This window comes from Octopus bimaculoides, chromosome 12, assembly GCF_001194135.2.
Source record: "Octopus bimaculoides isolate UCB-OBI-ISO-001 chromosome 12, ASM119413v2, whole genome shotgun sequence".
NCBI lineage: Eukaryota > Metazoa > Mollusca > Cephalopoda > Octopoda > Octopodidae > Octopus > Octopus bimaculoides.
This window is the reverse complement of record NC_068992.1, coordinates 2,857,994-2,870,534: the sequence shown is the minus strand read 5'-3', so window position 1 is coordinate 2,870,534 and position 12,541 is coordinate 2,857,994. Positions and strand designations below refer to the sequence as shown.

Sequence of the window (12,541 nt, the reverse complement as noted above, 5' to 3'; positions counted from 1 at the left end):
GGGGGGGGGGGGGAATTAGGAATGTGGCCTTAGAACCAAACGAGTGGCACCCTGAAAAAGCTTGGGAACCACTACTCTAAGTCAACAGTAAGCAGTTGGGATGAAACTATAGAAGTTTTCAGAAACAGAGGAACAGTTGCCCCTCTCCAGACATCTACATGGTCATTGTTGTGGTGTGCAACTTGCTTCATTGGAAATTTGTTATTTGATTTTTTAACACTTTGTGCAAATATCCTTTAAGATGGTAGGATGAATGTCTGAAAAACTTTCACTGCTTTGTCTTGCAGGCTACCACATAGACTTTTTTTGATTAGCTGTGTGTATGTTTTTGTCTTAGGAAGATGCAGCTTGAATAAATTGTGTAATTCATTACTTGATACTTCTCAAAACAGTATTGAGAAAAACTAGACTGATTGAGGTAAACCTGTCATAGTATACACCTTTGGTTAATTGAGGGATTCTGCTATGGTTTGGGTAAATTGCAGTCCTCAGTTTAGATGGACGTTGATGACATTGTAATAGAAATTCTCATTCTGTATTTATAGAGAACAAAATATATTCTAAAGCAAGAATTGATGTACTCTCTTTGAGGCCGAAGACAGAGGTAGGTACGAAATGATATTGATTTCTCATATCAATCAACACAGCTTATAAATATGCGAGAGAGATTAAGAAGATTTCATTAACATTAGTACAACATTTTATTTGTTCAAGTAAGTAGAATAATATTATAAATGCATAAAAGTTGGTGTGGGCAGAATTTGGTAGGAGAATATTGAGAGACAGTAAACACTGGAAGGTAATTAGCCCATTTCAGCCAGTCCATAGATTTAGGTATGTGATTATATTAATCAAATTTCAATAAGTAGACAACATTCTTCAATATTGGTCTAATTCTGTCAGAAGAAAAGTACATACATTCCTGGTGTTCACTTGCTACAATTCTCTCTAAATGTGGCTACACTGGAATATTTTCACCATTTATTGTTTTGGTCACGAGTAAAACATTAACCCTTTAGCGTTCAGACTACTTTGTTATATGCAATGCTTATCTATTCACATTGTTTTCAATTAATCATGCATTATCTTGTAGCTTTGAGATTTCGATGGTATGGTTGTTTATTCTTAGGATGACATTGTAGGGTAGGTGTGAGAGGCCAGATGTGTCCAGTTTGAACATAAAACAGAATATCTTGGCTGGATAGGGCCTGTTTAAATACATTAATACAAGCAAGAAATTCTTTGGCAAAGTCATTAATGATGTCATGTATGTAAAAATGAGAACCAAAACCAGTTCACCACTTCATCTTGCCAGTTACTTGATTTCTCTACTTATGAGACTCATCGAGTTACTTTATACTCTGTCCTCTACAACGAGTAATTTTTCTCTAAAATCCTCAAAAGTAACAGCAAAAAAGGTTCAAAGTTTAACATTTCTGAGGCTGTGTACCATAACAGGAATTATTCACTGCTTCATCAGGACAGATGAAAACAAAAATTAACAGCAGAATTTAACAAGAGAGCCTACATTAATTGCTGAGGTATTATTAATTACACACAGAGTAGGGTCTATCAGATGAAAAATTTTGATTAGGTGAGATTTCTATTCACTTAATAGGCACAGTCGCTCTCTGGGCTGTGCTTAAAATTCAGCAAAAAGAGACAGAAACTTTCTCTAAAATCCAAACACTACAAGCAAAAGAGACAACTCTAGTTCTAAATGACAAAATTTTCATAACTGATGTTATTGATGGTAATGAGAATTGTCTTCAAATCAATTCAAGAAAGTAACGGATACTCTTCAGTGATATTCGGCTCTATCAGTAATAAAATCTATTTATAGTTGGCAACACATTAAATTAGAGGGTGGCAGTGCTAAGCAGTGATGCGTATAAATACAAGGTTTATCACCAGTTCAAATGTGCTTGGGGCCCATTTGAACCTGTAAGAAAGCCATTTATTGTATCTAGTCATGGAGAAAATTGCTCACTGTAGACAGATTAAATTAGATTGAGCTGAAGAATCTTAGAAAAAAGCACACAAAAAATAAAGGCCCATTGTTCAAAATTAATCCTGAATCTATAAGAATAGTTGCTTAAATCTTATTCTTGAATAGCTACGAGTGATATTATATCATACAGCCTGAAAAATTTAAAAGGAAAGGAACCGAACTCAGCTGTATTTGAATGTAGAACTAAGAAGGTAGAAAATAATGAGAAGCTTTTAACGGATGCATACTTTTCTTTTAATCATTACAGAAATGATACAGAAGGATAAAAGAAAAGAGATTTGAATATCAACACATTATCAATATATTATATAACAAAGTAAACAGATGTTTTTGATGTTTTTGGGTGGTGGAGTTCATCCATTAATCTTGAGTGCTTTAAGTCACTAGGAGAATGTTGGTGTGATATAACCATTATGACAACAGCCTAGACATCCAATTATATACAATTATAAAAGATTGGAACTAAAAATATTGTGAATTTCATTAATTATGGCAAACTTATAGAGTAAACAACAACAAAACAACCGACAAAATACTAAATCAGTTTTTAGACAGAAATCCACACACATATAGACACAGACACATGAAGTTTACGAGATTCAAATAAGAAAGCAAAAAGAAATCATTTGAAGTAACCATTCTGTTGATTAGTTTCCCCAAAAAATTATTAGACATATAATAAATAAAAAAATATAAAAAGTAAACGATAACAATAGTGAAGTAGAAAGTTAAAGCTACAAAAATTCTTCCCTTATTGCCAAAATGTGTGTGTAGTAAAGAACTCAAAATGGAAAATATTGGCACTTGTAAGATTTGCTAAGCTGGTAATTCTTATCAAAGACCTCAATTAAATTAGAATCTATGCAAAACATTTGCCTGTCCCCTATCATCTAACCATACAGAGATTTTGCTAAATAAACCCTGGGGTCAAAGCATGAAGATATCGTTTTTGAATAAAGAATTCTTGTTTTGACCTTAACCCAGCTGAGATCCAATGAACCTACGGCCAAAGATATAATCCCCCTAAAGTATAACACAAAGCGATGCTGAAAAGTTCCTGGCTTTGAATAGAAGACAATACAAGAGGATTAGTTAATTATGATTTTATTCAACATATTTCCCTCTCAGATTCACACACTGATTGCAGTGGCCCTTTGGTTTTTCTAAGCCCTGTAAAAGAACTTGGGAGGTTGAGCCTCCAACCAGGCCTTTCACGACACCCTTAAAGCCAGGAACTTTTCAGCACTCTCTTATACATAATCTACTTTAGATAATGTCATTAAAAAAAAAAAATAGCAAAATGTTGCTAAAGGAGATTTGGCTGTTACTTCAGATAACCCCAAAGAAGAATCCTCATTGATTTGTGTCTCAGAAGTAAATCAACACAAGTAGAATCAATTTGTGTGAGTGCTGGCGGAGAGGTGACTGGCAGAGTAGTTAGAGCATCACATGAAATACCTTGTGGTGTTTATTCCAAAACTTTGCGTTGTGAGTTCAAATCTCATTGGGATCAACTTGAACATTCATCTTTCTGGGACAAAAAATAAAGTACCAGTCTAGAGCAGTGGACTAGAGGAATCATTAGAGTACTGGACAGAATGCCTTATGTGCTGGCTCTTTGCATTCTGAGCTCAAATCCCACTGTGGCCTATTCGGCGATATATTGTCATTTGGTTCTGGGGTATCTTATGAAGGATCCCCTCACCTACAAGTGTTCATGCCAGGTTTGTGGTTGGAGAAGAACTTTTTCCCTCTCCAACCAATCTCTGAGGGCCTGTAGCACAACCCTTTTGTCTGACTAAACAATGAAAAAGAAATCTTAAAAGCTATTTTAACCCTTTTGTTACCATATTTCTGTTGAGATGCTCTGTGTTTCTTTCAATTTATTTTAAATATAACAAAGAATTTAGTAAAATAACTTAGTTACCATTCAGCTAGTGTTAGGAATACAAATTGTGACTAAGGTTTGGTGGAAGATTTTAATTCAGAACTTTTGAAAACAAGACATTTGTACCACAGAGCCAGAGGCAGTTTCAGGTGGATTGGTATCAAAGGGTTAATGTAAAGATTTAAAATCTGCTATTAGTTCAAATAACTACCCTGGGGACTCCTCATTGGCTTGTGCCTTAGGAGTATATCAGCCCAAGTAGAACCAATTGCTATTATATAACGATCAATTGTGCTACTTCAAGAACTGGAACTGGTATTTATTTTATTGATCCAGAACAAGGCAAAGTCGACTTTGATGGAATTTGAGCTCAGAACTTGATGACAGATAAAATACCACTATTTTGGTTGGCACGATAAGCTTGTTAATATTAATGTGGATCTGCAGACTTGACAAAACACCAGCCACAACCTTTCTGCTATTTGTTCCAGTTCTTCGCATTGTGAGTTTGAAATCCTGCCAAAGTCAAGTTTGCTTTTCATCCTTCCAGGATCATTAAAAATAAAAAATTAGTCAAGTGCAGGGGTAGATGTAATAGGCTGTCCTACCCCTAATATCAGACCTTGTGCCCTTGTTATAAACAATTATGATCAGCAGAATCAGTTGAGAGACAGACTAAAGGGTCTTCTATGCACTCCATTCTCCCAGGATCAGTTAAATACTGAGGCAATTTAATGCACACGATTTGTTGAGTTGTACCCGGGTAATTCTCATGTAGTGGTGAATTGCAGAGTTAAACAATTAATTAGAATAAATACGTGTGTCTTGCCAAAGTAGATGTGTTTATGTATCAATGCATACCTGTATGACTGAGTACTTAACGCAGAGACGGGCTGGAAATATTATATCAACAACAGGAGAAACCTGATAAGACAGCATCAAGTGAAGACTTCTAAGTATCATTATACATCACCATTAACTCCTAGTACTACTGACAAGCTACTATAACTACTACTACTACTATACAATCTGAAATTAATACCCGTTGCTGTCTAACCCCGGAATAGCCCCCACCAAAGAGACTTATGATCAGCGACGTAGTCACTGTGACCGTTTTGTATTTTACTTCTACGCCGCATCGAAATAGTCCTGTATTATTTTATTGTGTTCTTTTTCTTCAAGATGCTAGGGTACAATTTGAATGTGATTTGGCTACTATTTTCAGCAGGCCGAGCGACCACATGTGTAAACATGCTGCTAACAAGTTACGTCAGTGAGATTCATATACAAGTACACAGATGGTAATGTGAAAATGTATTATTAATGCATGGGGAACTAATCTTTCTATTAATAGGCTTTTGATTGGATTGTCATTTTGGTGCAATCCAAAGCTGCAGACACAGACAAAATATAAGTTTATTCGCGAGGAAAATACTTTTTTAAAGTTTAAAATTCTACTCAAACTTAGGTTTTCTGATGTGAAAAGAAAAAGTAATTTTAAACGGGAGATGATTATGTAGAGTTCTTGTTTTTTGACCTAATTTATATATTTATTCTTAGGACGACCAGTTATTTATATTCTTTCTTGCTTATTCGTTTTCGTTGACCCCCACCACCAGATTTAACAATCTCTTTGCATGCACACACACATTATTATTATTATTATTGTTAACCATACCGTCTCATCTTCTATTCCGTCAACATTTTCCTAATCCCCTGAACAGCCTGTATCTATCTACAGGAACGTGTATTCTGAATTTACACACACAGAGTTTGCTTTCTCGTTTCTAGAAACATTATCCCAGTTCACGTTACTGTTATTATTGTAGACTATAATTGTTAGATTTATCGATAGACTCGGCGAGCTGTTGATGTATGGATATTTGAGAGAGAGAGAAGGAAGTTGTTGAAGACGAATGTAGGAACGGAGATAGCCACCAACCGTTTCCTTACTTCCACCTTCCGTTTACAGAGCTTTCAGATAACAACTCACAAAAAAATATAATAATAATAAATAAATAAATAACGGTACTTTTTTTATTTTTATCACATCAACACTATTGTCATTAGCAAAGCAAGTTAATATGAAACATTAATTAACCACCCATCTCTATTACCAACACCAATAACTCACCGCCTTTCGCAGACAAAAAAACAATTACAAAATAAGTTGAATATAGTCAAAGTTTGTTAATCTTTTTTTAAAGATATCCATAAATGTAGAAAGAAAAAAAAGAAAGAAAAAGTAATACTTACATGGTTTAGATACTCCATCTGCAAGAGAAAACAAAGAAGCGATTATCAGAACATGTTGACAACAAGCGGGCACTGGCAAAATCTTTGTTTTCTCCATCGTTAAATACTAATTTCTTCTCAACCCTTTCTTTTCACATTGGTCGTTGTCACCCACAAACTTTGAAACTAACAAACATAAAGTGGGATACTACAACTTTGTGTCGTTAATTTGGTTCTGTAACCCACTTGGTGTTTTCCTCCCTCACACAGGACCCATGACGGGAACTCCGTCGTCGTCCTAAGGCAGAAAAACCACTGAAAACTGTTCATCTAAATATATATATATTTATATAATTAGATATATATAAATGTACACTCACACACAGAACCACACATGCACTCACATATGCATACGTGTGTGTGTATAAAAATGCGTATGTGCATGTGTAAATAAATATAAGTCTATTTATACATATTCAATAATACTCTTTATGTGGGTTGCCGTCAATAACGACGACACTCTAACGTACACGTACACATATATTTGTGTATATTTACCATCCCACATAAATATTATTCGTGTTGTGGAATGGTGTTATCTTTGTTTCTTTTTTTCACTTTCTCTGTCTGTCTCTCTTTCTCTCTCTGTGGTGGGGGAGGAGGTTTAAAAGCAGATGGCTCTCCGTCTCCCTCCCTCTCTCACTCACTCTCTCTCTCTCTCTCTCTTCCAGTCTGCTAATGATGACGTTGCCGTGTCGACAGAAACAGCAGCCTAAAACCGAAGGCGCTGCTATTTTCTCTCTGTCGACTCCACTCAACTCATTTTGTTGTTATTATTGTTGTTACTCATCTTAGGAGAAGTTTACTTGATTTGTTTTGCGGCTTAACTTTACAAGTTTCATGTTGTTTTTTGGTGCCGTTGGAAATTGGTATAACATTGGCAAATAGTAAATTCTTAAAATACACACACACCCATAGACACAATAGTGCGTCACTTAATGATAGTGATTCTGGTGTATGAGCCAAAAATGTTACAGAATAATATCTATCCCATTTAAACGTGGATGTTCTATTAGAACAAACTTTTACTGTGGTAGTTAGCACCATGGGAGAACTCTTGCATTGACTTCTCTGTGAATTGCATTTTGCACCAAAAAGCCAGTATGAGAATTTTTCTCATGATATCTACCACAGTAAATTTTGTTCCGACAGAACATCCACGTTTAAGAAAGGATAAATATTACCTTTCGATATTTATATCTGAAGTTCTGTAAGAATAACACGACACGTATTGTGTTGAGGTATTGAGGACTTTTCAATTGTGGTTTATTCCGTTTCTAAGGGTATCAGGAACTTTATGTGTGTGTGACCTAGGGTTAAGTTAAGGTCCACTGAATGACCGATGCGATGTACGCCCGTTGTGTACTTTCGACCTTTCTATTGTCTACCTTAAATGCTATATAATTTATTGAAATAAAATTAACGCTTCGTTTTCTGATCTTACCTCAGACCACATCCTATAATTACGTTAAATAAAATGAATTTCTTTATTTTTAAAGTTTTATTTAAAATTTTGCGACTGTAAACAATATCAACAAATTTACTTATAAAACTAGGACAACGTATTTTCACATATTCCTTTTACTGTTCTTTAACTACAATTTACCGTTAAATCCGATGGTGAAAACTAAACTCTGAGGTATCCCCGCTTCGGTTAGTGCCTTAATTACAGATTTATAGCGTTTACTGACTAACCTAGCTCTGAAAACAATACCACACGTAAACCTAAGTGTAATATTAATGAGTGAAAGGGACGACATTGATCACTTTCAAAGATTTGACAGAGATAAGTCAGCAGAACAAAGAGACTGGAAAAGGGAGAAAGAGTGAGAGAAAAAGAAAGGATTGAGGGAAAAGAAAAGAAGGAAAACAGAACTAGATCTACGTAAAAAAAAAAAACGATAGTAGTTGGGTGAGGGTTAGATGGCAGGCATGGAGCTGTGGCCAAGATGTTTACCTTTGAATGACAGACTTTGCAAAACATCATTATTTAAACAAATGCTTAGAAAAAAACAAACAAACCAATATTAACAAAAGCGATGCAGTTTTTTGTAGCACATGTTACTCAAATATTTGCAGCAATAATAATTGCCTCATTAACCCCTCATTAGTGTGTAGGGATGATCAACAGCTGTCATATTTTGAGCAAGTAAACACAATCAAATTGAACATTAGAGAAACATTTTACTAGAATGCAACTGGACATTGATGAAAACTTTTGCATTGACAGATATTTTATACTCCATATAAGAACCACTACATATACATACATACACACACACACACATATACATATATATATATATATATATATATGTATGTATAATGAGAGAAGAGGAGAAAGAAATGCTTTTGAAAACAACGACTGAATCAAGAATGACATCTTGAATTGTAAAGAAATTTCAATGGATTGACCACATCGATTCAATATAATTGAAAAGCAGCCTCTTTCTCCCCGTCTCTCTTCCTCTTCTCTTTTCTTTCACTCCCTTTCTTGTTCTTCTTCCTACCTTTCTCCCTTTCTCCAAAAAGCAAAATTTTCTCCTCTTCTGAACAAAAGAAAACATCCTCTTTTCGATTTGTATAAAAGGCAGAAGAAATTTTCTCTACATTATATCTTGAAGAGTTCCATTGAATGAACAAAAGTGCAAGTAAAGAATTATCTAAAACCCTGACTGCCCCCTTCTTTTTAATATACAATATCTGTACACCACTTCAAACACACAATACATACATACATACATACCTGTCTGTTTGTCTATATGTATCTATCTGCCTATATATATATATCTATATCTATATCTATTTTTGTATCTCTCTCTCCCTCCCTTTCATATATATATAAGCATGTATATATATATATATATATATATATATATATATATATATATATATATATATATATATGCATGTATATATATATGTATGAATATATACATATATATATATGTATGTGTATACATATATATGTATGTATATATATGTGTGTGTATATATATATATGCATATATGGGTACAGGACGTCAAAAAACGTGAAGAAAATGAAATACAAGAACATTAAAAACAAAAACATGGAAGTGAATATATATATGTATATATATATATATTTATATATATATATATATATGTGTGTATATATATATATGTGTGTATATATATATCAGTTTATAATCCATATCTACCTATATCTATATATATATATTTATTTCTACATCTGTGTATATATATATATATATATATATATATGTATATATATATATATTTATATTTATAAATCTATATATATCTATCTATATCTCTCTCTCTATATATGTGTGTATATGTATGTGTGTGTGATTGTATATATATATACATGCGACAACTCCTACGCATGTGGTACTTTCTCAAATAAACTCACTGAACCTGCTCCATCACAGCAGACAGCAGCAATAAGGTAAGTTAATTACAAAAGCCTATGTGACAACCAGAATGAATATAAGACGGAATGTGTATGTGTGTGTGTGTGTAGCAGGGGGTGGGGGTTTACTCTCTCTCTCTTATATATATGTATGAAATAATATCAGTTCTAACTGCCTTCATGTACAGTTTATTGATTCAGAAAGAGATGAAATATTCATGTGTTGTGGGTGGGGGTGCTAAAGAATGTTTGGCAAAGTTGGTAGCCCGATCATGCATGAAATACCTCTGTAAGTCTATATGTAAATTATATTAATATGTAATTATTTTCAGTAATATTTATAAATATTCATAGAATATAAATAAAGGTAGTTTATAAAAAAAAAAAAAACTCATTCATGATGAACCTGATGCCATTAATAAATAATAAAGTCACTTTGTTAATTATAAAACCTATTGTTTTTGTTTGTTTTTTTTTTTACTGTTTTACATCAATTATGCCACAGATGTTTATTTTTTTTTTTAATTTAAATATGCATATTTTCAGAGCAATAGTTTTGTGTTCTTTTTTGTTTTTAAGTTGAGAAGCCTTTCCTATTATTAGCCAGACAACTAGGAAATACATATACCTTTAGTAGGCTAAATGAAACAAAAATCTACTGATATGTGCAGGTGTGGTTGTGGAGTAAGAAGCTTGCTTCCCTACTACATGGGTCTGGGTTCAGTCCCATTATGTGGCACTTTGGGCAAGTGTCTTCTACAATAGCCTCAGACAGAAACTGGATGAAGCCTGTTGTATATATATCTTTCTTTCTTGGTCTGCCTGCTGACCACCAACACCTCTTATGTCCATCTCCTATGTTCCTGCCTTAAGGCTTTCATTTTATACACTCCAGATCAATTTGATTTATCTTCAGTCGAAAGACACCTGTTGTTATATTTTTGTTATTTGTAATTGTGTACCATGTTTTCTGTTTTTTGTCTTTGTTGTTGTACACATTCACTAGCTTTCTTCTAAAAAGTCTAAGGCTCTTAGCTTAAATTTTTTGGTGGGCAACCAGATCGAACAGTCTCAAGTGTAACTGCCCGAAACTGTAAGGACATCTGGTAACTTGACTGAAGAAAGAAGGCCATGAATGACCTGTCCTTTTTTTCCTGTCCCTCCAATTGTTGTTTTTCCTGTACACTTTTGTATTGTCTATCTGTCTGGATGTTTTATTATTCTCTATTGTGTTATTATTCAGGTCACTGCCTGGAATTGAACTCAGAATCTTGGGGTTAGTAGCCCACATTCTTAACCACTACACCAATATACCCGTTTGTTTTAATATATATATATATATATAATTGCAACAAACATTAAGGCAAACACCTCAGGTCATACACATTACTATTATTGGAAAAAAAGTCAAAGTCTTACAGCTGTTTCTGGGATATCCCTGAGTATGGGTTATTCTGTCATCAGAGACAAATAGGAAAAAATAGGGAAATCTGCAATAGCTCCATAACTACTGTCTTTGATGATGTTATTATTATTATTATTGTTATTGTTATTATTCAGCTCACTGCCTGGAATCGAACAAGAATCTTGGGGTTAGTAGCCCACACTTTTAACCACTATGCCATATGCCCACCTGTTTAATAATATATTCAGTACTGAAGTTCATGTATGTACTGTTGAATATGGTGGGGAGAAATAATTACAGTTTGTTTAATATGTAAGTTGTAGATGTAGACACATCTCATTTCATTAATAAATATAGATTGTATTTAATATCAAAGGCAAGAATTAAGATGAAAGTTCATTCAACATCATCTTCATAAAAGACCACCTTCTAGATATTAAGCAGTTTTTGTTTCTCTTAAGTAACATACTCTACTCACATCATCTCAGATGTTTTAATGAACGAATAAGTCAGCAGCCGAAATTTAGCTGTGGAATTAATTAAAATAAAAGAAAGTCCTACTTAACAGTAACTCTCTTAATTATCTAATTGATAAATATATGACTAATTTTTATAATTAAATAAAATAGTTTCCCATAAGTTCATTAGATGATATACTTGTACAAAGCCACAGATATATTTCCAGTTTATAAGAAATCAATTTTATTGATGATGGATCTGCCAATATATTTGGGTAGAAGTATTTCAATCAACTGAACTGCCAGTTCATGAATTATAAAGTGGTTGAGTATTCCACACATGCATGTACCCTCAAAAAAATTCCCAGGTAGAATCAGTAAGAGAGTAGCTGATGAGACTGTGTGCATTTGGCTTCACACAGTTTCTGTCTATCAAGTTGTAGTCTCAAACGTCTAAGAGATAGGTGACTTCTCTATGAGAAAAGCAACAAAATTGAACTCAGGACCACATTGACTGCAAAAGAAACTTTTTAATGGTTCAAGCACACCTGAGTCTATGACAATCAATTTTAGCAATCTACAGAAATAGACAAAATAAACTCAAACAATGGTATAGAATTAACTCTGGTATAGAATACAGCTACAATGTTTCTTCCTTGCTCTCTGCAGAAATGTAGCATTAACAACTGTATCTCACCGATGCCTAACCAATCAGAATACAACAGCATATTCCAAACACTGAGCAATCCCAACACAATAATTAGCCATGACGTGTTTGTAGTCTCCCACTGAAATTTTAAGAGATTACTCATTATGACTCGATTCAAGATGCATATCTACATGTTAGGATGCTTCTTCACTGCTATGTAATAATAGACAATATTACACAGCTACAACAGCATCCAAGCCTAATTTTCCTATCGCATAACCACATACATACATTTAACTCTAAGGGAGAGGCACACTGTGCCACTCAGGCTAAATTTATCCAGGAGATCATAGACATAAATATCAACTGTACAATACTGTGTGCATGCACATACATATATATGTATGCCTATATATATATATATATATATATATATAT

General features: G+C 33.7%; 1 protein-coding gene across 1 annotated transcript in view; it reads right to left on the bottom strand.

Moving 5' to 3' along the window:
• LOC106876447 (muscle M-line assembly protein unc-89) overlaps nt 1-12,541 on the bottom strand; it is a 351,593-nt gene that overhangs the window by 172,917 nt on the left and 166,135 nt on the right. The window contains exon 5 of the mRNA XM_052972242.1: nt 6,156-6,173. Coding sequence (XP_052828202.1) covers nt 6,156-6,173 — 18 coding nt within the window. The remainder of the gene's footprint in view (nt 1-6,155; nt 6,174-12,541) is intronic.